The 26,876-nt window shown below is 44.7% G+C and overlaps 1 protein-coding gene across 1 annotated transcript in view; it reads left to right on the top strand.

The window, feature by feature from the left end:
- Positions 1 to 26,876, top strand: part of LOC147706454 (complement C1s subcomponent-like) — a 75,718-nt gene that overhangs the window by 22,436 nt on the left and 26,406 nt on the right. The window contains exons 3-4 of the mRNA XM_086932969.1: positions 15,533 to 15,710; positions 16,498 to 16,632. Coding sequence (XP_086789095.1) covers positions 15,533 to 15,710; positions 16,498 to 16,632 — 313 coding nt within the window. The remainder of the gene's footprint in view (positions 1 to 15,532; positions 15,711 to 16,497; positions 16,633 to 26,876) is intronic.

The raw sequence follows: 26,876 nt of genomic DNA, 5'->3' as shown, positions 1-26,876 counted from the left end.
GTAGGGATAGAGGTGTCCGATGGGTTGTTGAAAGTGAAAATCTCATTAATAAACACAGTAACTTCTTTTATAAAAACATTATCAGACGATAGGAATTTCCAACGACTAAATCTAGAGGAGACAAGGGTAAGGTCAAGAACCGTATGGACAGGAGCATGTTCTGAAATAAAAATAGAGCCAATTTCGGATTTTTGAATTGAGGGAAGAAGAGACTTACTGACCAAAATATAGTCAATCCTTTAACGAGTATGGTGAACATTCGAGAAAAAGGTATATTCAAGGGAGTCAGGTTTGCAGGTTTTCCACACATCACAGAGGGGACGCAAGGCAATGGCAGATTGGAAACATTTTTGGGATTTATCAGGGTTAAATTTGCTTGAGGAGAGTCTTTCGGAAAACGGATCAAGCCACTGGTTAAAATCACCAGCAATTACAATATCAGGACAATCAATTGAGGAGATAAGGATTTTAATATTATTCCAAAATTTGGGGTCGGGCCGAACCGGGACATAAATGTTTAATAGAACCAAAGTCTTATTCTGGATCACAACCTTAGCCATTACCCAACGTCCCTCATCATCAGTTTGAGAAGATACAATTTGGACAGACAACCCTTTATGAAATAAAATAGCAACACCCCCTTTCTTGTTGGCAGCAGGAGAAAACACAATTTGACCCACCCATTGTCTTTTTGGCTTAGAAGATTCAACATCTGTACAGTGAGTCTCCTGGAGAAAAACAACTTGTGAATTAAGTTTGGATAAATGAGACAATACTTTTTGACGCTTGACAGGGTGTCCAAGACCGTGAACATTCCATGTAACAAAGTTACACATGATGGAAGGTGGGGAGGTGGGAATACACTTGGAGTAGACACACTGCAGGAGGACAACTACAAGAAAGGACACAGCAAAGAAATACATTACATAAGAAAAGAATACCCAAAACGTGAAAATTTAAAGGATTAATTGCGCCCAAAAATATTGTGACCAACGACAAAAAACATGGAAGCCAAGAAAAAAACAGAGACTGTCCGGGAAGAAGAAGGTAAGAGAGTGCACAGGAAAAAGAGGGAAGACAGAAAAGGAGGAAGCAGGTAAGGAGAAGAAAGAAAAGAGAGATATAACAGGAAATAAATAAATAGACAGATCAAGGCAAAAATGCCAGGTCTGAGAAGATAGAGATAACCAAGATATCGGGAGCGAGGAGACACCAGAGAGGACGCGGACCCCAACGAGCAGCAGAAGACCAAAGTTGGGTAAGAGAAGGGTGTAAAGACAGAACCTCAAGAAGAGAATTACATAGAATAGAGACTAAAACTAAGCCAGCTGTATTAGATCAGCATAACGAATTCAAACAGGAGGAAGAGAAGAAAGAAGAAAATATTAAATATTGGTGTCCATGCTAGGAGAGGAAACACTCTGTAGATACTTGTGGAGCCTCTGAGGATCATCAAACGAACAGGTACGGCCATTGTGTGTGATCTTGCAAAAACATGGATGAAGGATACCATATTGGATATTCAACTGTCTCATTTGAGGGCGAAGATTCAAACACTCCTTGCGTCGAGCATTTGTTGCATTCGAAAGGTCTTGTGAAATAAAAATGTTATGCCCAGACCATATTTATTTATTTATTTTTATTTTAAGTATTTATAGAGCGCGACTGATACCTTGCAGGCTTCCTGGCGCTGGAGAATACTCTGCTGAAGGATAGACCGGAGTAGTTAGCAGGTGGGCAGAATTTAGGGGAATAGCCAGGTCTTGATGCGCTTCCTAAATGGAATAAGTTGTGAGATCTGGCGTATGTCAATAGGCAGGCTGTTCCATAACTTGGCCGCTGCGACCCTGAAGGATCTGCCCCCGGTTCTGGCTTTGTTGAATCTGGGCACCTTTACCAGACGAGCTGATGATGATCATAAGTCTCTGGTGGGAGTGTACCACAGGAACAAAGCTTGCAGGGGTCTGGGCCCAAGTCCATGCAGAGCCTTAAAGACGATGCAGAGGGACTTGAATGCCACACGCTGCTTTAAGGGTAGCCAATGTAGCTCGGCCAGGGCTGCTGTGGCCGAAGACCTTCTCGTCCAGCCAAGAGCCAGCTTGGCGGCGGCAGATTGAATTCTTTGAAGTCGGTCCATCAGCGTGACTGGAGACTCAAGGAGCAGGGCGTTACAATAGTCAATGCGACTGAGTATTGTGCACCTGACTATCGACGCCCGGGCTTGTGCAGGGAGGAGTGGCATGATTTTACGCAGGGAGCGTAGCAGGGCTGTGCAGATCCCCACTGTTTTTGCTACCTGGGTTTCCATACTTAGCTTGTTATTGAGCATGGCTCCCAGGTTGCGGACCGAGGAGACTGGCAGAGGTTTATCCCTAGTCTCAGGTGGCCAGAATTCACTCGGAAAGGGGCGAGGTGTGTTGGTGCCCGCACAGAACAGAACCTCTGTTTTGGAGGAGTTGAATTGGAGGGAGTTTCTGTGGAGCCACCCAGCCGTCTCTCTTAAGCAGTCGTGGCAGGTGGTTAAAGGAATGGAGTCTTCTCCTTCCCAAGACGTCGTTTGAGTCTAGCAGCCTTCAAAATACTCATCAATTCCGTAAATTCAAGAAACAGAAGAATAATGCCACGAGGTTCAGTCGCGTTGGAGTTAAGACGCCCTAAGCGGTGAGCCCTCTGGATGTTAAGAGGATGAGACGCCGGTTGAAGATCTAAGAGTTCGTGAAGAAATTTACGTATGAAGGACACCATTTCAGACCCCTCCAAATTCTCCGGAACACCATAAATGCGTAGGTTATTTCTAAGATTACGATTTTCAAGGTCCTCAGTAAGCAATTTTAACTTTTGGATTTCTTGTTTCAGTAGAGGAATTTTAGTGGAGACATCCTGAATGTCACTGACGCGTTGCTCTAAGTTTAAAACCTTGCCTTCCAGAACAACCTATTTCTCTTCAATTTGCTTGAGTTTTTCATTAGTAGCAGCCATAAAGGGTTGGAGACCTCTTACCTCCTCTAATATGGAGTCCAGAACAGGATTAGGGGAAGTAAGAATAGGGGAGGGCGGGTCATTTTTAAGACTCTTAGGTTTTGTTCCGATATGAGAAGATTTCATATTGCTTGCGTTGTGAGCCATAGTAACAGCGTAAGAGCACACCACATTTGAAGAAAGAATGTATATGCTGAATAGAGGCAAGGTGCGAGAAGAAAAATAAATAAATAAATAAATAAATAAAAATATATAAAAATACTGAGGCAGGAGAATCAAGTCAGGCTCAAAAAGGGTCAGAAATGTGTCAAAAAAGTAGCTACAAAGAGGCTTTCCCAGGAATGAACATGGTAAGGCACAAAATAAGAGCTCCAAGATAGGATAAAAGCATCAGACACTACCACCTGACGCAATGTAGGTACATCAACAATGACTGGGCTCTGCAGTATACAGGAGAATAAAAATCCTCAAGTAATGAAAGCAGTCATATATTTACTAAGAGTCATTATTTATATTTATTTATTTGTTTAGTTTGTATAGCGCAAACAGCTACCCAACAAAGGGTTTCCCGCCGCTTGTGATTCAGTGAAGGGAGTTTGGACAGCTGACTTAGATGTTGAACAGCCAGGTTTTTATGGCTTTTCTAAAACTGGTGTAGTTAACCTCTGAGCGCAGAACTTGTGGCATGGAGTTCCACAAGGAGGGGCCAAGGTAGGCAAAGGATCTGCCTCCCATGCGTGACAGTCTTATTTTAGGCACAGCAAATTTGTTCGCTGTTGCAGATCTCAGCGTCCTGGGTGGGTGGTAACGTTGCACCAGATTTAGCAGATATTCAGGAGCTTTGTTTGCTGAGATTTTGTGCATGAAGCATAATGATTTGAATTTAATTCTGCTCTCAATTTTTAACCAGTGTAATTCTCGTATGAGTTTGGTGGTGGGTGCATGAATAGGAATTTTACCTAACAGTCTTGCAGCAGCATTCTGCACAGTTTGTAGTTTACGGACTTTGGCTTTGTTGGCCCCTAAGTATAGTACATTGGCATAATCCAATCTAGATGTTATAAGGGCGTTGATGACAGTTCTTTTAGTGTGAACTGGTAGCATCCAGCATATTTTCTTTAGCCACTTCAAGATGACAAAACAGGTGGTGCATACTAAGAGTGTCATCAACCACAAAGCCAAGGTTACTGGCCTGGTTAGTTGGAGTAGGAGGAGAGCCCATTTCTGGGGGCCAGTGTTGGGGTCCCCAGAGTTCTTTATTTTTTCCTAGGATTATGAGTTCGGTTTTTTCACCGTTTAATTTTAAGAAATTATTTTTCATCCATCCAGCAATTTTTGTAAGCCCTGTTCTCAAGATAGAAGGATCATTATTGTCTGTTGGTGGAAGGGAAAAGAGAAGCTGAGAATCATCAGCATATGAAAACATTATCAGTCCAGAGTCTTTAGCAATTTGTGCAAGAGGGCTCATATATAGATTAAAAAGTAGTGGGCTTAAAATTGAACCCTGAGGGACGCCATGTTTAAAGGTATAGGTATCAGAGTACATGGAGTTTGAGAACATTTGAAAAGTTCTATTTTCAAGTAGGGATGTGATCCAATTTAAAGCAGGGCCACAGATACCCATTAGACGAAGGGTTTTTATTAGTACCGCATGTGAGACAGTGCCAAATGCGGCACTGAGGTCTAAAAACACCAGTGCCACTGTTTCACCCTTGTCTATCATTTGACGAATATTTTCAGTGACACCTAGGAGAGTGGTTTCTGTTGAAAAACCTGCTCGAAAGCCATATTGATGGGGAGGTAACAGGTCATGTGTCGTTATATAATGTGAGAGACAGCGGTGGACGTGTTTCTCTAGAATTTTAGCAAAAATAGGCAGGATAGATATTGGTCGGATGTTTGTGGGTACCTTCGGGTCAGCATTAGCTTTTTTTAGAAGGGGATGGATCATGGCATGCTTCCACTCCTGTGGAACACATTCTTCTTGCAAGGATTTATTTAGAAGGTCTGTGATGGTAGATAAGGCTTTCCTGCTAAGTAGTTTTAAGATAGAGCAGGGTAGAGGGTCTTTTGGCGAACCTGATTTAATGGTGTTTAGAAGTTCGATGACAGTGTCAACGTTGAGTGCTGGCCAAGCACTCAAAGAAGGGGAGGTGGTAGTATCAGAGGGGGTGGCAGTATTGGTCTCTTCACTGTCTGATCTATTAACATCCCTACTGTCATAGTGATTTTCCTCATGATTGTCCTGATTAGGTTGGATGGCTTGATAGATTCTATCAACTTTGTCGACAAAGAAAGCGGCAAGTTTATTGCATTGAGTTTTATTTAGATCAGGTGAGGAAGGTGAGGTGTTAGAGCCAGCTAGCTCTTTGACTGTTTTGAAGAGTGTTTTAGCTTGATTTAAAGCGGCAGTAATTTTTGAGCAGACAAAGGTGGCTTTTGCTCTGCTGCACAGCTTTTGATATTGATTTAGTTGATTTTTGTATTCATTTTTAGCTTCAGAGGAGTAGGACTTTCTCCATTGACGCTCAGCGTTCTTACATTTGGTTTTTTCATGTTTTAAAGAGTCATTGAACCACGGAGCGGGGTGACGTTGATAAATGCCTTTTAACTTAGTCTGAGGGAGACAGGAGTCAATGGCTGTTAAGAGCCATGATTGGACAGAGATGGATAGATTTTGTACTCCTGAGATGGTGCATGGTATCGTATCTTCTAGCAGGGTATTAAGAATGTTAATATCTAGCTTTTTCCATTTTCTCACCATGACGGGCAGCGCCATAGGAGGGATATTGGTTGTTGGCGTTTGAAAGGAAAATTTGATGGGAAAATGGTCGGACCAGGGAATAGGTAAAGCTGGGAAGGTGTTTAAATTCAGAATATTAGAAAAGATTGGGTCTAGTAGATGACCAGCAGTATGGGTAGGGCCAGAATTTTTGAGAATCAAATTGAGGGATAAGAAGTCATCAATAAGTTCCGTGGCTTTAGAGCAATGTTCGTTATCCAGGTGAAGATTCAGATCACCGATCACTGTAAAATTGGTAGTATTCATAATGAACAGGCCTAAAAGTTCTGAAATATTGTTTAGCCAGTTTGAAGCAGCACCAAGTCATTCAAGCAGCTGTGCATTTGTGCCCTTAAGGAGAAAGCGGAGCAATGAAGAAGAAGCACACAGTATGAAGAAATCCTCTGGGACAAGCATTAAAATGGCAGCCGTTGCTTCATCATAATACAAAATTGAGGCAGCTGATAAGGAATATGCCAGGTCAAAAAACGGGTGAAAAATCGCGACTTATGCCATACCTCAAATTTCATGGAAAAGAGGGAGGCAACCCGATGTAGCTGCGAGCTTGTTGATGACAGGTTGTGCTTCAGCGTGAGAAAAAGGACGCGGGCTCAGCGGCCTAAAATGGTGGCCGCCCACGTCCCAAAGCTGCAGAAATCCACCAAAGTCCAAGGAAGCTGCGAAAGTAATGAAAGCATTCACATAGGTACAAAAGAGTCATTCAAGCAGCTGTGTGTTTTGCCATTGAGGAGAAAACGGAGTAATAAAGTAGAAGCACACAGTATGAAGGAATCCTGCTGGACAAGCATTAAAATGGCGGCTGTTGCTTCACCATAGTATAAAATAGAGGCAGCTGAGAAGGAATATGCCAGGTGAAGAAAAAAAAAACGGATGAAAAAGTCGCGACTTTATGCCATACCTTAGAATTTCATTGAAGAGAGGGAGGCAACGCGATGAAGCTGCGAGGTTGTTGATGGTAGGCTGTGCTTCAGCGTGAGGAAGAGGACGCAGGCTCAGCGGCCTAAAATGGCGGCCTCCCGCGTCCCGAAGCTGCAGAAAATCGCCGAAGTCCGAAAAAGCAGCGAAAGCGGCTGGAAACCTGTGAAAACAGTCACCAGTAAGCGCGGACCATGTTCCGACACCAGGGAATCCAATCTGCAGGCTCCTAAATGAATGGAGAGAGGTTCATAAGTCGAGGCAAGCCCCGCAGCCCTACGGAGCTCACGGGATGTCCGACATACCTCCTCGGCGCGTAAGCCACGCCCCTTCAGTTTTACATTTAATAAGCTCTAATTTCCTAATGGGAGCTGGTGGTTATTTCATATTTGCTGTCTATGTTATTGCAATGAAAAACCCTCTTTAATCGTTAAGTCAGATTTTTCATTACAATTTTCAAAATGTTCCTTTCAAAAAGTTGGCATTTTCCTGCTCTTAGCCCTTTTGTGACTACAGCCTGTCTTGGGTCACATGAGTGGGTGTAACTGACAGACTTCGCGAATTCCTCCTAGAATGTCACACAATAATGGGACTAAGTGTACCTGAATGGGCCATCTGTTGGCAGGATGGGGACAGAGCTGAGCACAGCCGCACTTGCAACTGAATAGCTGGTGCTCTGCCTTCACAAAGAGCGCCTAAAGACCCCACATTGTTAATACAGTCAGATTGGAGCCTGGTCAGGGGAGGCAGTAGATTCCATGACTTCAAAGACACTCTCTAGATGCTTCTGCCACCTTCCAGAACCAGGGAATAAAAAGATGACCCCCAAACACCAACTCCTCAGTACACTTCTGGACACGTGGATACTCTGCCAGGAAAAAGGACTGGTGTGCTGCTGAAATGACTGTCTCTCTGCTGGACTGCTAATCTGAAAGAGTTACTGTCCTGCTGTGCTGACTTGCGACCCTCTTTCCAGGGGAAGGCAAACTAGACCTGCGACTTCACCTTGAATCCAGAGCACCAGAGTGACTCAAAGGTCTAGTCTGCTGGACCACTGATCTGAGCCTCAGGGACATCAACTACTTCTCAAACAGCTCCTGGACCAAGCTTCAACAAGTTCCTCATCCCCAAGTGATGGCTCTCAGGTCCTAGACCAGTGGTTCCCAAACTTTTTTAACCCGTGGCTCCCTTGACCTAATTGGCAGTTGGCCGTGGCTCCCCACCATTTTTTTGCGGGTGGGAGGGAATGTAAACAAGACCTCGGGAATACTTCCTTTTGGCTTCCTTAAATTAATTGGGATACAATAAAGGTATTAGGGATAAAAAGGATAGCAGCTGCTAGCTAGCTATTCACAAACTACCAGCAGACCATTAGTCATTCTCAGAGGTGTTGTAAGCACATCAAGTAGTACTTGAAGAGCATCACATTGCGAATTTTGGAACTCTGGACAGATGATTTTTCACCTTTTCTTTAAATTAAAGGTGACGAGTAGCATATTGGTAAGAACCGGGGTGCACATCTACAGCACTTTATTCATTTCGAAAGTAAACACAAAAAATATTTTTTTATAGATGCACATTAGGGAGGGCGAGATACAGGATGTACTCAAATATTGTGGTGGTTCACGTATTGGTTCGGTTGACTTGATATGGTGGCCCACTCAGAGCCCACGTTCCCACCTCACGCCATTGGCATTTCACCTTTTATTATGGAGTTTGAGCACGGGAATGCACGAGGGATCATTTTAATTCTCCACAGCACACAGACTAATAATCTGTACTTCATACATGCATTTTGTGGTCAAAGCCATCCTTTTTGTTTTTCTATCCTCAATGCAGCAAGTTTCTTTTTTTATGTTCTATTCAGGATGTTATTTTTACCGGTTGGACCATGCCAAAGACTGATAAATATTGACAGAGCCCACTGGTCTAATCATTTTCAAACTTTCACACATGAAAGGCGAGTCTGGCTGCTAGTTGTAACAAATAAATGCACTAGCTGAGGGGCATCGGTGGATGCTACAGATGTGGGGATATGACCACTGACTCATTGCTCTCCCTCCCAGCTCCAGCATTAAGTGAGGCCTTTCCCCATCCAAGCCGCTGCACTCTTGAGTGTTGGTGTGCGAGGCCCTCCTCCACCTGCAGGGTTCACCTGCGCCTCATCCCTGGTGGTCCAGTGAACCCCTGTCTCCATTCTCTCGCTCTGCTTTTTCTCTCCTTTTTCACTTGTTTTTTTCCTCACTTCTATCTCTCCCCTTCACTCTCCTTCTGGATCTTTCCTCCACTTTCTGGCGTTTCCCCCTCATTTCAAGCTCCCCCTTTCACTTATATGTGTCCTCTGTGTCTTTCCTCCACTCTTTTTTGCACTTTTTCTGTTGTTTCTCCCTCATTTCAAGCTCCCCCTTCACTCTCCTCCTGTGTCTTTCCTCCGTTTTTTACCCTAATCTCAATCTCCCCCTTTCACTCTCCTGTGTCCTTCCTCCACTCTTTCTTGCACTTTTTCTGCCATTTCTCCCTAATTTCAAGCTCCCTTCTTCACTCTCCTTCTGTGTCTTTCCTCTGTTTTTTACCCTCATCTCAATCTCCACCTTCACTCTCATGTGTCCTCTGTGTCTTTTTACCACTCTTTCTTGCACTTTTTCTGTTGTCCCCCCTCATTTCAAGCTCCCTCCTTCACTCTCCATCTGTGTCTTTCCTCTGTTTTTTACCCTCATCTCAATCTCCCCCTTTCACTCTCCTGTGTCCTTCCTCCACTCTTTCTTGCACTTTTTCTGCCATTTCTCCCTCATTTAAAGCTCCCCCTTCACTCTACTCCTGTGACTTTCCTCTGTTTTTTAACCTCATCTCAATCTCCACCTTCACTCTCATGTGTCCTCTGTGTCTTTCCACCACTCTTTCTTGCACTTTTTCTGTTGTTCCCCCTCATTTCAAGCTCCCTCCTTCACTCTCCTTGTGTCTTTCCTCTGTTTTTTACCCTCATCTCAATCTCCCCCTTTCACTCTCCTGTGTCCTTCCTCCACTCTTTCTTGCACTTTTTCTGCCATTTCTCCCTCATTTCAAGCTCCCCCTTCACTCTCCTCCTGTGTCTTTCCTCCGTTTTTTACCCTCATCTCAATCTCCCCCTTTCACTCTCCTGTGTCCTTCCTCCACTCTTTCTTGCACTTTTTTCTGCCATTTCTCCCTCATTTCAAGCTCCCTTCTTCACTCTCCTTCTGTGTCTTTCCTCTGTTTTTTACCCTCATCTCAATCTCCCCCTTTCACTCTCCTGTGTCCTTCCTCCACTCTTTCTTGCACTTTTTCTGCCATTTCTCCCTCATTTCAAGCTCCCCCTTCACTCTCCTCCTGTGACTTTCCTCTGTTTTTTAACCTCATCTCAATCTCCACCTTCACTCTCATGTGTCCTCTGTGTCTTTCCACCACTCTTTCTTGCACTTTTTCTGTTGTTCCCCCTCATTTCAAGCTCCCTCCTTCACTCTCCCTGTGTCTTTCCTCTGTTTTTTACCCTCATCTCAATCTCCCCCTTTCACTCTCCTGTGCCCTTCCTCCACTCTTTCTTGCACTTTTTCTGCCATTTCTCCCTCATTTCAAGCTCCCCCTTCACTCTCCTCCTGTGTCTTTCCTCCGTTTTTTACCCTCATCTCAATCTCCCCCTTTCACTCTCCTGTGTCCTTCCTCCACTCTTTCTTGCACTTTTTCTGCCATTTCTCCCTCATTTCAAGCGCCCTTCTTCACTCTCCTTCTGTGTCTTTCCTCTGTTTTTTACCCTCATCTCAATCTCCACCTTCACTCTCATGTGTCCTCTGTGTCTTTCCACCACTCTTTCTTGCACTTTTTCTGTTGTTCCCCCTCATTTCAAGCTCCCTCCTTCACTCTCCTTCTTTGTCTTTCCTCTGTTTTTTACCCTCATCCCAATCTCCCCGTTTCACTCTCTTGTGTCCTTCCTCCACTCTTTCTTGCACTTTTTCTGCCATTTCTCCCTCATTTCAAGCTCCCCCTTCACTCTCCTTCTGTGTCTTTCCTCTGTTTTTTACCCTCATCTCAATCTCCACCTTCACTCTCATGTGTCCTCTGTGTCTTTCCAGCACCCTTTCTTGCACTTTTTCTGTCGTTTCCCCCTCATTTCAAGCTCCCCTTCACACTCCTTCTGTGTCTTTCCTCCGTTTTTTACCCTCATCTCAATCTCCACCTTCACTCTCATGTGTCCTCTGTGTCTTTCCACCACTCTTTCTTGCACTTTTTCTGTCGTTTCCCCCTCATTTCAAGCTCCCCTTCACACTCCTTCTGTGTCTTTCCTCCATTTTTTACCGTCATCTCAATCTCCCCCTTTCACTCTCCTGTGTCCTCTGTGTCTTTCCTCCACTCTTTCTTGCACTTTTTCTGTTGTGTCCCCCTCATTTCAAGCTCCCATTCACACTCCTTCTGTGTCTTTCCTCCGTTTTTTACCCTCATCTCAATCTCCCCCTTTCACTCTCCAGTGCCCTCTGTGTCTTTCCTCCACTCTTTCTTGCACTTTTTCTATTGTTTCCCCCTCATTTCAAGCTCCCCTTCACTCTCCTTCTGTGTCTTTCCTCCATTTTTTACCCTCATTTCAATCTCCCCCTTTCGCTCTCCCGTGCCCTCTGTGTCTTTCTTTCACTCTTTCTTCCACTTTTTCTGTTGTTCCCCCTCAGCTTGCTCCCTCCTTCACTCTCCTTCTTTGTCTTTCCTCTGTTTTTTACCCTCATCTCAATCTCCCCCTTTCACTCTCCTGTGTCCTTCCTCCACTCTTTCTTGCACTTTTTCTGCCATTTCTCCCTCATTTCAAGCTCCCCCTTCACACTCCTTCTGTGTCTTTCCTCCGTTTTTTACCCTCATCTCAATCTCCACCTTCACTCTCATGTGTCCTCTGTGTCTTTCCACCACTCTTTCTTGCACTTTTTCTGTCGTTTCCCCCTCATTTCAAGCTCCCCTTCACACTCCTTCTGTGTCTTTCCTCCGTTTTTTACCCTCATCTCAATCTCCACCTTCACTCTCATGTGTCCTCTGTGTCTTTCCTCCACTCTTTCTTGCACTTTTTCTGCCGTTTCCCCTCATTTCAAGCTCCCATTCACACTCCTTCTGTGTCTTTCCTCCATTTTTTACCGTCATCTCAATCTCCCCCTTTCACTCTCCTGTGTCCTCTGTGTCTTTCCTCCACTCTTTCTTGCACTTTTTCTGTTGTGTCCCCCTCATTTCAAGCTCCCCTTCACACTCCTTCTGTGTCTTTCCTCCGTTTTTTACCCTCATCTCAATCTCCCCCTTTCACTCTCTAGTGCCCTCTGTGTCTTTCCTCCACTCTTTCTTGCACTTTTTCTATTGTTTCCCCCTCATTTCAAGCTCCCCTTCACTCTCCTTCTGTGTCTTTCCTCCATTTTTTACCCTCATTTCAATCTCCCCCTTTCGCTCTCCCGTGCCCTCTGTGTCTTTCTTTCACTCTTTCTTCCACTTTTTCTGTTGTTCCCCCTCATTTCAAGCTCCCTCCTTCACTCTCCTTCTTTGTCTTTCCTCTGTTTTTTACCCTCATCTCAATCTCCCCCTTTCACTCTCCTGTGTCCTTCCTCCACTCTTTCTTGCACTTTTTCTGCCATTTCTCCCTCATTTCAAGCTCCCCCTTCACTCTCCTCCTGTGTCTTTCCTCCGTTTTTTACCCTCATCTCAATCTCCACCTTCACTCTCATGTGTCCTCTGTGTCTTTCCACCACTCTTTCTTGCACTTTTTCTGTCGTTTCCCCCTCATTTCAAGCTCCCCTTCACACTCCTTCTGTGTCTTTCCTCCGTTTTTTACCCTCATCTCAATCTCCACCTTCACTCTCATGTGTCCTCTGTGTCTTTCCTCCACTCTTTCTTGCACTTTTTCTGCCGTTTCCCCTCATTTCAAGCTCCCATTCACACTCCTTCTGTGTCTTTCCTCCGTTTTTTACCCTCATCTTAATCTCCCCCTTTCACTCTCCTTGTCTTTCCTCCGTTTTTTACCCTCATCTCAATCTCCCCCTGTCACTCTCCTGTCTCCTCTGTATCATTCCTCCACTCTTTCTTGCACTTTTTCTATCGTTTCCCCCTCATCTCAATCTCCCCCTTTCACTCTCCTGTGTCCTCTGTGTCTTTCCTCCACTCTTTCTTGCATTTTTTCTGTTGTTTCCCCCTCATTTCAAACTCCCCTTCACTCTCCTTCTGTCTTTCCTCCGTTTTTTACCCTCATCTCAATCTCCCCCTGTCACTCGCCTGTCTCCTCTGTATTTTTCCTCCACTCTTTCTTGCACTTTTTCTATCGTTTCCCCCTCATTTCAAGCTCCCCCTTCACTTCTGTGTCTTTCCTCCTTTTTTTTACCTTCATCTCTGCTATATATCGTTTTCTCTAGTCTAGAATCTTTCTTGCATATATCTCTTTTTATTTTGTGACGTATCCCAAATACACGCAGCACAATCTTTTCATTTGCCCGCCTGACAATATGACTTTTACTGGTCTACATACAACATTGAAGGACCTTCGAATAAAACAGAATTATATAATCCTTCTTCTGCTCAGATGAGGAGATGTGTCGACTTCAAAAAAAGCAGCGAGGCGATTCATAATGTTTTTTTTTTACACCTGATTGATTCCGGTCTCCCCATGTACGAAAAGAAAAAAAATGCAGCTTGGCTTGTTAGAGGCTTGTTTGAGAGGCGTTTGTGTGTTTATTCATGCATGAGTGTGCGTGTGATCATGTGTTTGTCTGCTTTATAGCGCACTATTACTCTGGTGTTCTGGCACTCTGCACTTCTGACATCGCTGCATAGGGGGCCTAACACGGCCAGACGCTATCTTTCCCACATCCTGCGCGGCCCACCTGGCTACTGATAACGGCGCACCAGGGCGCTGCGGCGCACAGTTTGGGAACCACTGTCCTAGACCCTAGGTGGGGCCCACGGGTATTGAAATCAAGCTTTTCGGGCACTTTTGCACTTGGCCAGTTCGCTCCAAGACTGCACCGCTTGCACCAAAAATCAGCATGAGCTGCCGCCATTTCACACTGCTGCATCGACTGCTAGATGGGGACTGCCAATGTGAAGCTCCACACCGCCCATTCGCAATGCCCGGTCTGCTCTCAGCGACACATCAACAGTCTACCACCACACTTTTCTTGGCCCTCGCAGCCCTCTCCAACGTGAACGGGAATGTTGGCACAAAACCTGAGAAGATAAACTATTACTAGGACTAATATAGGACTGTATCTGACCTGCGTTCCATCGCGACGGCCTGAACTTTTGACTTTGACCTGGTCCAGCCCGACCAGATATCGCAAGTTGGTGCATTGTGCTATTCGGTGCTTTTTTCGCTTAAATCATTTTTTGGTTTCAAATGTTTTATTAAAACTTACTCTATTTTTCTAAATCAGTTTGGTATTTTTCTTGTGTGGTGTTTTCACTTTATTGCTGTTTGTGTGCTGCGTAAATGCTTTGCACGTTGCCTCTAAGTTAAGCCTGACTGCTTTTTGTCCTAAGTTATCCAGGGTTAAGCACAGGTTGATTTAGGGTTGGCTTGTCCTTCACCCTGACAGGGAATGTAATTGCTGCTTGATCAGGGCTCAAACCCCAGTCAACCAATAACTCAGTTTCTCACTGAAGCATTTCCCACTATGGGTAGAGAAAACACCAGAGAACCCATGTTTCTGAGATGCCTCAGAAGCCTTTCTACTTTCAGAAGAACACTTTTTCCCACCTTAGGCTAACGCAGAGGACAACTTGAATTCCTCAGCCGAGTGAAGAGCCTACATTTGAGGACATGGGGACAAGTGTGAGTGATGTGCTGTTATTCTTTGCTAGTGTGTAATTGGGCTGATATGTTTTTTTAAAATTTTCTGTGAATGTGCTGGTTTTTGCTTTGTTGTGGTGCGTTTTGCTGTAACACATTTTTGTGCTGCTGTGTTGAGGTTTGTTGCTGATTCAAGGTTTTGTTATTGTTTGCTTGATTCTGTTGTGTTTTCTGTGCTTGACTATTGCATGTATTAGTATTACAATATGGTGAAGTGTTGTTGTTTGTTATTGTCATGTTGTGCTATTTTGCTGGTGTTTGTTGTTTGTGTCTTGTGCTGTCGTGTTGTGTATTGTTCTTGATGTGCAAATAGCATTCGCACCAGCCGCGGCTCGTGCAGGTAAGAGCGGTGGTGCCAAGTGGGGGGGATTTCGACAGACGATGACAGGGGAAAATAAAATAAATAATTAATTTCCCCTCGGCATTGTCTGTCGAAATCCCCCCCACGGGCCTACCGCTCTTACCTGTACGGGCCGCGCCTAGTTTGCACATGCCTATGTGTGCATGCATTATCAAACTAAATGCAGCCCTGCTGACTTTACCAGTGCTTCTTTTTTAAGAAGTCTGATTCTAGCATGGTGAGCCAATTGAAATGTTCCCTAGTTTATGAGTAGGACTGAGAGCAGTTCTTTCCTAGATCTAGAGATGTTAAGCCTTGTTTTTTCAATAGGATCCGACCTGTAAACATCTACACTTCCCAGGAGTACAGTATTATAATAATGCATATTTGAATAATAAAATAATTGGGAATGAAAAAGCAAAGTGGCTGATACAAATGGGAGTACTTATAAAAAAAATCCATTATATTTTGTGGTTAAATATTGCGTCTATTCGAACAGAAGGAAAAGGTAAACCTCTTTCTTACAAAAAGGAAAATGTACTTGGAAGGTTTGAATAAAATGTTCCTCTTTTGTTCCTGTGGAAGTTTCTGCTCCTCTAGGAGAGCCCCCTTTAGAAGAAATGACAGGAATACCCTGCATGTATCCTTCGCCCCCATCATGTGTACCCTACTCTTCCCACAGGTGATCGACGTTGGGCAGCCCCTGGCCACAGTCTGCGGCCATCTCCGCGCCGCCACAGACGACATCCCGGAACCACTTCAGTTTATCTCCGTCTCAAACACCCTGACCCTAACATTCGCTTCACGGCCTGTCCAGAGAAGGCGGCACCAGCGCTTCCGCGCCGTCTACGCTGCGCTTGGTAGGTTCCAGTAGACACAGTGGGGCGGATTTATGACTATTGGTGCATCCCTGCAAAGCAGCAGGGATGCACCAGTTAAGATGCGTCATGCAAGTTTACCCTTGCGCCACCACAGATGCGCCGTAATTACAATGCGGCGCATCATGGTGCAAGGATAAACAGATGCGTGACGCATCTCCTGTCGGAAGGGTGGCGCATTGTTGGAGTAGTGTCGCAAGCGCGACGCAACTCCAGCAATGCTCGTGGCCTGCCCATACACCGCGTGGTGTGTCAAGCCTTACGCCTGCTTCTAGCAGGCGCAAGGTTTTGACGCAGCGACGTCGGAAAAGTGACTGAGTGAAATCTTGTAGATTTCACTCAGGCACGTTTCTGAGGCGTTCCTGCGCCGGAACGGCCACATGAAACCTGACGCAGGGCTTTACAACGTGACGCATCTCCCTAGATCCGTCACAGCATGGCGCTAGCTTTACGGCGTCGCTGCTTCACAGAAGTGACGCAACGGCAGTGCAAAAGTGGCGCACGGGGCTTGTAAATCTGCCCCAGTGGGTCTTAACCTGGGAGGGAGACCTTTCGGAAGGGCACTCTGATAATCAAAGGTGTAATGCAGAATGACAGGGCCTCACTGCCGAATGTGATGCAAAATGTTGATTTGCACAAGATCATGTGTGCATCTTCACAAGGACACATGCCGATACACGGGGCATGCATGCTGGTTGAGCGGTGGGGCCTCTCGAACCAATGAATCCTTCAGAACAAATTCTCTTTCTTTCTTTCACCCACTGCCCAGCCCACGACGAATGTGCCAACAGGAAGACACCCTGTGCCCACTACTGCCACAGCCACCCTGAGGGATACTTCTGCTCATGCGCACATGGGTACGTCTTGGGCCGCGACAACGCAACCTGTGAAGAAAGTGAGACGGGTGAGTGATTCTGTTTTAGAATAACATAACGATGTTGATAGCAATATTACTACTCACAGTATTATTGATGATATGTATGGATACAACGTGACAGGATTTAATCATTTGATACAAATTACAATTAATTTTAATAAAATGGATTGAATTAAAGGACCATAAATATCAATTAGTGGGGAAGGCCTGGTCCCAAAAGTTTCAAATTCTGTTTCTGCCTTACTTAGGTGGAACAGCAAAAAATTATGCAAAATAAATTGTTATCAGGGATATGCAGGGTATTAACCTATCAAGCTATGCTTCAGCAAGGGGGCGCAACAAGCACTGCTTGCAGTGCCAATTAAAATTCATACAAATTAAGTTCCAATGTACTCTTTGAAATGCCAAACAATTACAAGGCAGCCTGGACAACAAGTACAGCACATCCAAAACCCTCCCAAATTATGTCTTGGTGCACCTCTGGATAGTACAGCTGCTCAAGGTACTACTGCCAAAGCAGATAGAATCTGAAATATTGATTGGGGGCACTCAATTAAGTCCACATCAACCAATTCCCTTTGGCCAAATATATGATTGGAGGTAGTCTTGATATAGTGCAAAAATATTTTATATTGAATTCCAATTTTAAAAAACAGTACAGCCGTAGTCAACGTGTTTCGTTTGGGTGAACTTCTTCAGGGCATGAAAAATATAGTTTACTTAGTGAATTTTAGGTCTATCCAGAGGCCAAGTTGCAGAAAAGAGGGAACTCCCAAATCTCTTCTTCAACATTTGATTTAGATTTGAAGTGGTACAAGCATATATTGACTCACAAATCTGTGACGTGGCGTGTGGGAGCTAGCGTCCGTCAGGCCTGTATTTTTAATGCCTTGAAGAAGTTCACCCAAACAAAACTCTTAGGCTGTACTGTTTTTTAAAATTGGAGTTCGCTAAACAAGTTTACATCAAGACTGCCTCTCATCATATATTGGACCGAATGGAGTTGGTTGACATTGGACTTTCAATTAAGTGCCCTCTGATTAATGTTTCTGTTCTCTTAGGAGTCCTGTGAAATACGGTCATGTTATGTCTATGAGAGAGCAAAGTGTGTGAGGAGAGTGCTGCTGAGGTCTGTGCCTCACCTGCACTGCATAAACTAGGATCCTGGCTGGACTAGTTCAGCATCTCTTCCTTGTGAGGTCGATGAAATGAGTGAATTTGTGCTTCTCATTCATCAACCATAAGACTGAGCTGGCTGACCATAGCTCCTATAAATGGACACTTCCATATAAGCAGGACTTGGCTGTGAGTTTTGAAACAGTAGGGGCTTCTTTTTTGGTTTTGCAGAGGACAGAGGATAACGTCAGTTCATAAACTGGTTGAGATATGTGGCGTGTTTACAAATGTTGAAATCAAACCATTGCAAAACCCGGGATCTGTTCCTGGTAGCCACGTGATTTCCAGCCAGAGCTCAAGATAAGGGTGGGTTTGGGTGTGTTAATCCTTTGTGGATTTCAGCTTATCTGCTGGCGTTCCACAATATTCAGCACAAACTGAACACTACTGGGGTCTATGTATCCCCTTCAGACCCTCTTTGAATGGGCTCCTGGCTTTATTGATGTTTACATTTTGATATTTCTGTCTGTATTTATCAGTGGGGTACTTGTGGGGGAGGGGCAAATGGTCACTCTGTCAGTGAAGATCAGGACACGTTTAGCCAGTTGAACACTGGATCGCTGAGAGCTTATGAGGGGCAGTTGTATTGAAATGTGAGGACCGAATGAGGATGTCTGATGGCTGGATGATCTGAAGGGCACTAGTTATACTTGTAGGCAAGACCTGTTGTCCCGCTGAGGGCTTCTCAAGATGAAACAAGGGTCTTTTCGGGTGTTTTGGAGGTTACCGAAGGTCTTCCGAGCTTCTCCAAGGGTTGGGGACAGGAGCGTTACCTGGGGTGACACAAGACAGTCTGGGTTTCCTTTGAGAGCATGTTGGGGGCAGGAACATTAATTCAGGGGGCTAGTAGGGGGTGGGTCACCCCTTAATAATGTCTTAAATGGTCTGTGTCTGGCAATGGCAGTCAGATCAGCCATTGGCAGCAATGGTGACATCAAGTCGCTGTTGCTGCAGACCGGGCAGCGAAGGCGAGCCAACACATAACAGCAAGGGACGGTCCAGAACAGAGCCAATAGTGAGGCTTGGCTCTAAGAGCCCATACACAAGCCAAGCTACAAAAATATTTGGTATGTAAATCATGCAAGAAATATCTTGGACAAATATGATGAAGTCCTTCCAAATGTGGAAAAAAGTGTTTCTCTTTAACATGTGATAGCGTTTCATCTTAGTACTTCATATTATATCACTGCATTGAGAGGCATCTGTTATAAGCCATACTTTAAAAACATGATTTACATTCACGTTCCACCCCTGCCCTGATTAAAAATCCCGCTAGTTAACTTAGTAACAAAGTCAGTTGTTATGCGTACCGTATATGTGGCAGAGATTCTTAGTATGTATGGAGCAACATATAGTCTGTTACAACACAAGAGGTGTTTCTGCAGCACACTAACTTCCTGAACTCATGAATGTGAAGATATCTTCATGTGTTATAATTAACCCTGGGCCGCACGTGCATGCGCATTTCTCGTGAGAAATGCGCGGGCGGCCGTGCATGCGCATTTGGATGGGAGAAGTCGGCGCAAAATAGAAGAGGGAGCCCCGGGACGCCGCGGACCAGGTAAGTGCCTTTAATGTACTTTTACTGTAGTTGTTACTTGAAATTATGTATGTAGAAGAAGGCGGGAGGGAGACGGGCGGCGCGTAGTGGGGCTACGCGAAGCGTGTGAGTGGGCGTAGCATCATGCCCACTTCACGTAGCTTTGCTACGCCCACCCTTAGTTATAATGAATAAACAAGAGGCTTGCTGAAATAAAATATTTGCCTAGAATCGCACAATTTGTTGAAGCGTGGAAGACTGAATTGAACTCATATTTCCTGTTTTTCACACTGTGCATTCAGTCACTAGATGGGCATCTGTTAGAAATGGGGGTTCTGGTTGGCTAGGGTATGCACTAAAGCCAGGCAGAACCCACCACTCTAGTCAGGGCAAGTCAGTTACACACCAAAGATAACCTGTACTGACCCTCGGGTAGCTTCGCGCAGAGCAGTCAGGCTTATCTAAAGAGGCAATGTGTAAGGCGGTTGTGCAACACGCTCAGACAGCAACACAATGAATGCACCGCAAAAGAGACTCGACAAAGGATTATGTAAAAATAGACTTCTATATAATACAACTAGACCATAAATGACATGAATCATAAATAATGCAATTATTCAGATAGTACATGTTATCCTGATCACTACAAGACTAAAAGGAAAAGATATACATGATAAATACTTTGCAGGTAATGCAGTCTTGTTTATAGACAAACATGTGAACCATGATATACAACCATCAAAACATAGTGCGCAGTGCATCGGCGCTCCTATTAAGATGGTTATGGTAAATTCTGTGAGCCTTGCTGTGTGTGCATTTGTGATCAAAATGTAGGGCACAGCGCACCTGTGCGCCTCCTAGATCTTATACAGTAATCTGAAATCCATTCCTCAAGTAGTCTTGTCGCTATATATGGTGTGGCGCTGTTTTAGGGGTCCTCACCAGAGATTTTCCCTCACTAAATAGAGCCAAAATAATACCCCCACGGTCCGTCCCAAAAGGAGGCACAAACATACCATTCAACAGGGGGAGTACGCTTTTGGTCCTCTCTATCACGATACCAATGCAGCTGCCCACAAGTGTGTGGTACAACTGCCAAACAAAACACAGCCCCTTTCGATCCGAGCACCTCAGAAGTCTCTTCGGACCTGGGCGACAGCTTTGGCCTTGAAGTGGACCTCCATGGCGGTGTTCTGACAGGAAACTCCTCTGTCAGGTAATTTCTCTCCCTGTGAAATCCTTTGGGCTCATACGAGGTTGCGGGCCTACTGGTCCCAGTGCCCTTCCTGCACAGTGAGGTACCCGCGACACTGGAGACCTCCTCTGCCCTTACACTGTGCCAAACTGAGCCAGGTAGGATTGCTCAAACTGCAGAGGATCATCTGCAGTTCCTCTGGTCTCCTTCCTACAGGGACAGCGCGGTCTCTATAGCGGTCGAACCCCCAACCTCACCACCCCCCAGGAGGCCGGCCGAGCACTTTGCCAGGGCCGGTTTTGGTTCCCAGTCCGGCCCGGGTTATGGCAATACGGGTGTGGCTTCACCCGAGTCAGTGGTCATCTCTCTCAATAAAAGTGGCTCTGTGGCACACACGCTGACTTGTAGCTTCTTGCAGAAAGTGCCCACATTTCAGATTTCCACAAAGTGAAGCACTCCACACTCGCTGTATGGATATGAAGCACTTACCATGCGCTGGCTGGAAAACATGCAGCCCACTGAACTGTAGTTGCGGTTCCCAGATTACCCGCCGCTGACAGACTCATAAGAGCAAAAGGAAAAGTTGATGGACAGAATGCTAGACAATGCAAACATTCACCCCAGGCACAAAGATATGGTTTTAAATCATTGTTCTTTTGCTCACTTCGCCACCCCAGTTTGGACCCAGCCTTATGCAAATCAGTCTTGACCCTGTTCCTAAAGGGAACAGCCCAGCCCGACTGCTAAGCCAAGTCTTCCCTGGAATGGAAATAAGCATTCTAGGACTGGTTTCGGGCATCACCCCTCCTCAGCCAAGCTTGATTGAATCCAGTGGTGCAGTGAGCACAGGACACACATCTGGCAATACCCTTCCCACTTAGTGTGACAGATGCAAAAGGAACAAATGATGGATGGAATGCTGAACAATGCAAACATTCCCCCAAGTCTCAAAGATCTGGGTTTAATCCCTCATTCTTTTGCTCACCACGCCACCCAGTTTGGACCCAGCCATATGTAAAGCAGTCTTGACCCTGTTCCGTATGGACCAAGAGAGTCACAAGAGACAGCGTCCCAGGGCAGAGGGTCTGGAATGCAATCATTATTGCCCTGAAATTGCAAGAACAGGGGGCAAGCGAGCCACCCCTTGGAGAACACTTGGTGCAAACAGGGAGCATCAGGCAGAAGGCCACCACATAACGTCATGTTTGCAAAGTGGCAGTCCCTCTTGCAGCCCAGAAACCAGCAGGCCGATACAAAAAAATCAGGTAGTTCAAATAGTGGTTCCACCTGGCAGCACAGCAGTCCTCCTGGCAATGTCCAGATTGTAGAGCCAGCAACGTCTGTTTTCAAGTCCCAGGCAGAGTCTAAAAACATGGGGTCAGAGCCCCAGTACTTATACTAATAAATGATGAAAAGCTGACATCAAAGGAACCCTTGGAAGTGTGCAACAATCCCTTTCAGCCCAGCCATGGTACCAGACGATCACTAGGGGGCAAGTCAGCCATGTGTGTGAGGGCAGCACACAAGCTATTCAGATGTGAGTGTGAACCACCTCTCTCTCTCCCAGCCCAGCAAGACTATCAGTATGCAGATGAATGCAGATGTATCCCCTGTCCCAGCCAGCCCTTCCTCTGTTGTGGTTGTCCAGAAGGTATGTACTAAGTGTTGCTTGCACCCAACCTTGACAAGTATTGGAGACAGGCTGCAAAGCACAAAGAATCATACACACAGAGAAATGCCTACTTTCTAAAAGTGCCATTTCTAAAATAGTAATGTAACATCCAACTACACCAGTAAGTGGGATTTATCACCACTATTCTAAACATACCAAACATGGCAACGCCACTCTTTCTGACCATGAATTACTGTCTAAAGGTTTATAAGGGAATTCTCAATGCTAGCCTATGAGAGGAGTAGGCACTCACTATTGGCCAGATGGTATGCTTTATAAAACACAGAATGTTTGTTTTCATGTTTTAAGTCACACCCATAATTAGGTAGGCTGTGCCTCTGGGGAAGTATTCCTAGTTAAATGTCTTGGCCAATACCACTTTTAGATACTCACATCCTTTTCATCCTCTTAAGACATGGCCACCTGGGATGATGACCACAGTGATCCGGTCAACACACATCATTGGAGCTTCTGCCCCTCCCAGGTGTGGTGCTTGGAAACTTGGGGGTCTGTGCTTCAGCAGTTGAAGTTGACTCTTAAATTATATGTTCGCCCTGCAGCATTGGTTTGCCTCTATCTAAGTTCCCTTATGTATATGAGAGGTACCAGACATACGACCTGCATGCAAGTGATTTTATCTTTTGCAGCCTGTGCCTAACAAAATCCAGTTTTTTTCACTCTCCCAGGTTCAGGTCGTGTCTTCAAAGACCCCCCACAATGCACCACCCACTTGCTTTAGGCTCCTCCTGGACTGCCACTGATCTATCTCTGCAGTGTGCCAATGGGTCACAGGACTAGTGCCCCATATCTACCCTGAGAATAGCAGAGCAAATGAGTACACTATTCTCATAGTTCCTTAGCATCCCAACGATTAGTTCTTACAGTGCTTAGTTTTGTGTCATTCTGAAGCGCTGTAAATAATGTTCTGATAAATTGGGGCACATGGATAACACAATTGTGGAACTGGAACATACATGTCAACAACATTTATACATCATTTTGAGATGGTTCACTTCTGTTATGAGCTTCTCTTACGGCCAGCAGGTGACAGGCCACAGTGCTATATCAAGGCATCATATGTGTCGTTGTAGAATCTTCTATTTCTGGGGTATGACTCCTAAGTGCACATAAGACAACTCACTGTGCAGTATCAGGATTTTTGGTGAGATTTTTAACACTGCTTTCCCATCCCAGAGAATTCTTGTGCTTCTTTGCCCAGCAGGTAAATATACTTGCCCTTCAAAGTCACTAGCCTCTTTCTACAGCTCAACATGTGCACAAGGGATGCAGCTCCAAAAGCAGCCGCATCAAGGTCCTTTACACACATCGATCCACATATGAATCTATCTGGGCTCAAGTGCACGCTTACCCACAATGCCTGTCTATATGTACACACCCATGCACACACCCCAGGCATACACATGTATCACATACACAAACTGGCCTTGAATACACCCCTACTCACAAACTAACCACCACCAATCATTGCTAAAATCTCCATCAAACCACCGTCATTTTCCTTTCTCCTCTATCCTCCATCCACATTCTCCATTCATCTCCTCATCCACATATCCACACAAATTCCCCATTCATCAAAACATAAATTCAAGAGCTCTCCAGCCTCCCACTCAATTGTCCAGCAACTCACGCGGCTATCCACTTCTCCATGTTATGTTATGGTAGATTTATAGAGCGCATTATCACCGAGAGGTCTCTAAGCGCTGTCCGCGGAAGCCCTGCACCCGGTGAGATGAAAGTGGCCTGCTCAGAGAGGCCCCCATGCCTCTAAGAAAAGCATAGTCTTCAGTTTCTTTCTGAATGAAAGGAGATTGTTTCCTTGCGTAGATTTGCGGGGAGGCTGTTCCATGCCTGAGGAATTGTGGTCGAGAAAGCTCTTCCATCCATGGACGAGAGATTAAACCGGGGCAAACCAAGCGACATGCATCAGCTGACCGAAGCATCCTGCTCGGAGTGTAGTTGGTCAATTGGTCCTTGATGTAACTGTGGGCTAAGCCATGAATGACTTTATGCGCAATACAGAGGCTTTTAAATTTTATTCTCTGTGTGATCGGGAGCCAATGTAGATCCCGAAGTAGGGGTGTGGCACGTGCACGTCTAGGTTTTTTGAAAATTAGTCTGGCCACGTCATTCATGACAACCGGGAGCCTGGCCAATAGTGTTTTTGGTAGACATAGTACAAAAAGTTGCCATAATCGAGACGCGACAGAATCAACGCTGAGACCGCCAGTCTAAGGGTAGCAAAGAACAACAGTGGGGACAGTTTTCGCAGCTGTCGCATTAGACCAACACTGGTTCCTACCACAGCCAACACCTGCTGTGTCAGAGAAAGCAAGGCATCAATTTTGATGCCAAGACTTTTTACAGCCGCTACTGGTTCAGGAAAGGGCCCAAGTTCTGAAGGCCAGAACAGATCAATCCAGGGGTTTGAGGCTGTGGTAACCGCCAATACCTCTGTTTTTTTCAGGATTTATTTTTAACAAATTGACTGACATCCAGTTGATGGTGAATTTGAGAATATCCTGCATTCTTAAGTGAGCCGTAGATGAATGGTCAATCTGGATCAGAATTTGAGTGTCGTCGCCATCCACTTACTCGTGTATCAATATAGCCTTTCACCCCTCCACACTAAACACAACATGCTATATGGATTTGTAAGTGCACGTTCACCCCATGGAGTAACATGTTGCTAAAATACTGGATGTCTACTCTCAACAATCCATATTTAACTATTTGACTTGCTCAACCATCCACACACTTACCAACCCACATGACCACCCTGAAAGATACACATGAAATAGGCAAGGGTGTTGGCAATGCTTCTGCAGAGTGTGCTGTACATGTTATGTGAGAGAGGAGACATCATAGGTACCTCTTGAGCTTTATCTGTCCGGTGACAGTGGGAAGCTTGTACTGCTGCTGTAGTGTCAGCGATAGCAGAATCCACTGTTGCCATGCTGTGCCTGTTCCATGAAGGAGGGAAGCTTGCACCTCTACACATGCTGTACCTGTTGCATGAGGAATGTTAGCCTGCACTGGAGATGCTTAGCTCTAGCTGTTGTGGAAAGGTTGCTGTGGTGTACTTCATCTGAGTTAATGAGACACTTGTCAACTGATTCACACGGTGTATCTGTTCTGCAAGAGAGGGAAACTTGCACGGCTAATGCCCGGCTGTGTCTGTTCTGTGAGGGACACTTGTATTGCTGATTTTGTGCTGTACCTATTCTGTGACAGACAGAAGCTTGCATTTTCATGTTTCACAGGCATTAGTCACACCCACTTGTGTGTACCTGTTGGTACTTTCAGGGTGCATCTGGTCGTTGGTTCTAACCATGACTGTGAGCATCCAATGGGTGTCCTCATCTTCTTTGAAGAACTACAGGAAGGGTTGCCACCTTTCTCTGAGAAAAAAACTGGACCTTTCTGTGTCTTCTGAGGTTATGAAAGGGCCAAGAGATGGTACTTAATTAGCAGTTTTCTTTAATGTATCAACTCTGCCTCTATTTAAACTGAAATATTTGTGAAATGTCTGCCCACTTTAAAGTACTTTTGGCATGGTATCATCATGTTGCCACTTTATGCTTATATTTCAAAGGGGAACAACTGATTTTGATGATTTGCATGATTTGTTTTATCTGACTTAGCATTAAAATCTTCCAATTCTTCTAAAATAGCTTGGATGGTTAATGTACATGCACCAGAGCATTTCATGTAATGTTAGATTTCACAATTTCAGGCTAACTAGAATAGTCTAGTGGGTTAATGCTTTTATAACAGATATCTGTTGGTGCTGACAAGTAGTTTTCATAACATAACACATGCTGCTTACAATGTACCTCTGCTTTCACAATACTTCGTGGAAGCCTTTTTTCCTGAAACCTCAACAGCTACTCCGTCGACGTTTGATTTTCAATCATGCATATAATTCCCTAAATGTGTCTGATAATATATGATTTCATTTTTTTAGTACATAACTATTTCATACAGATCACCGAGATTGCATCCTTAAACTAGTTGTGCATCTCAAAATAGGTTGTTAGTGTGCAATTTAAGATATCACCAGAGAGGCCTTCAGGTTTGATTGACCTATAATGATTACAAATCATCTTTATTTATATACACATGCCAACAGTCTCACTTTAGGTGGAATACTCCCCATTTTTAAAAGCTAAAAAATGAAGGGGCATATTATCAAGAAACAGTATTAAAATTATTGCTGCTTTAGCAGCAGGAAACTGCCGCTAAAGCTGCGATAATGGGCTTGATAATATGCCTTTGTGAATTCCCATAGAATTCCCATAGAAGCCCGTTGAAAAGAAGACACTTCAATTCTGGCAAAGTGAACTTCTTTATTCAAGTAATAGAAGTCCAGAGAAATGACCAGCCAGAGCAACAGCAAAGTACAGCTGCTGTTCTGACCGTTCCACATTCTAAGCTAGAACGGTAATGGTGGCATGTGCACTTATCCAACGAATGGCACATAGTTAAAGCTACAAGAAGCCATAAAGAGAAGTAAAAGATCCAACACATCTTCCCCCTTTACCAAACAAACATGAAACTATTATATGAAAATAAATCAAACACAGTATCGTACAATGAAAGAAGGTATAACCAATAATCACAAAATTTGCAGATACAATTTGTAGACTTTAACATTTGACATAATCTTT

Source organism: Lissotriton vulgaris, chromosome 7, assembly GCF_964263255.1.
Source record: "Lissotriton vulgaris chromosome 7, aLisVul1.2, whole genome shotgun sequence".
Lineage (NCBI taxonomy): Eukaryota > Metazoa > Chordata > Amphibia > Caudata > Salamandridae > Lissotriton > Lissotriton vulgaris.
Note: the sequence above shows the minus strand (reverse complement) of the source record. Positions and strands in the feature narration are given on the sequence as shown.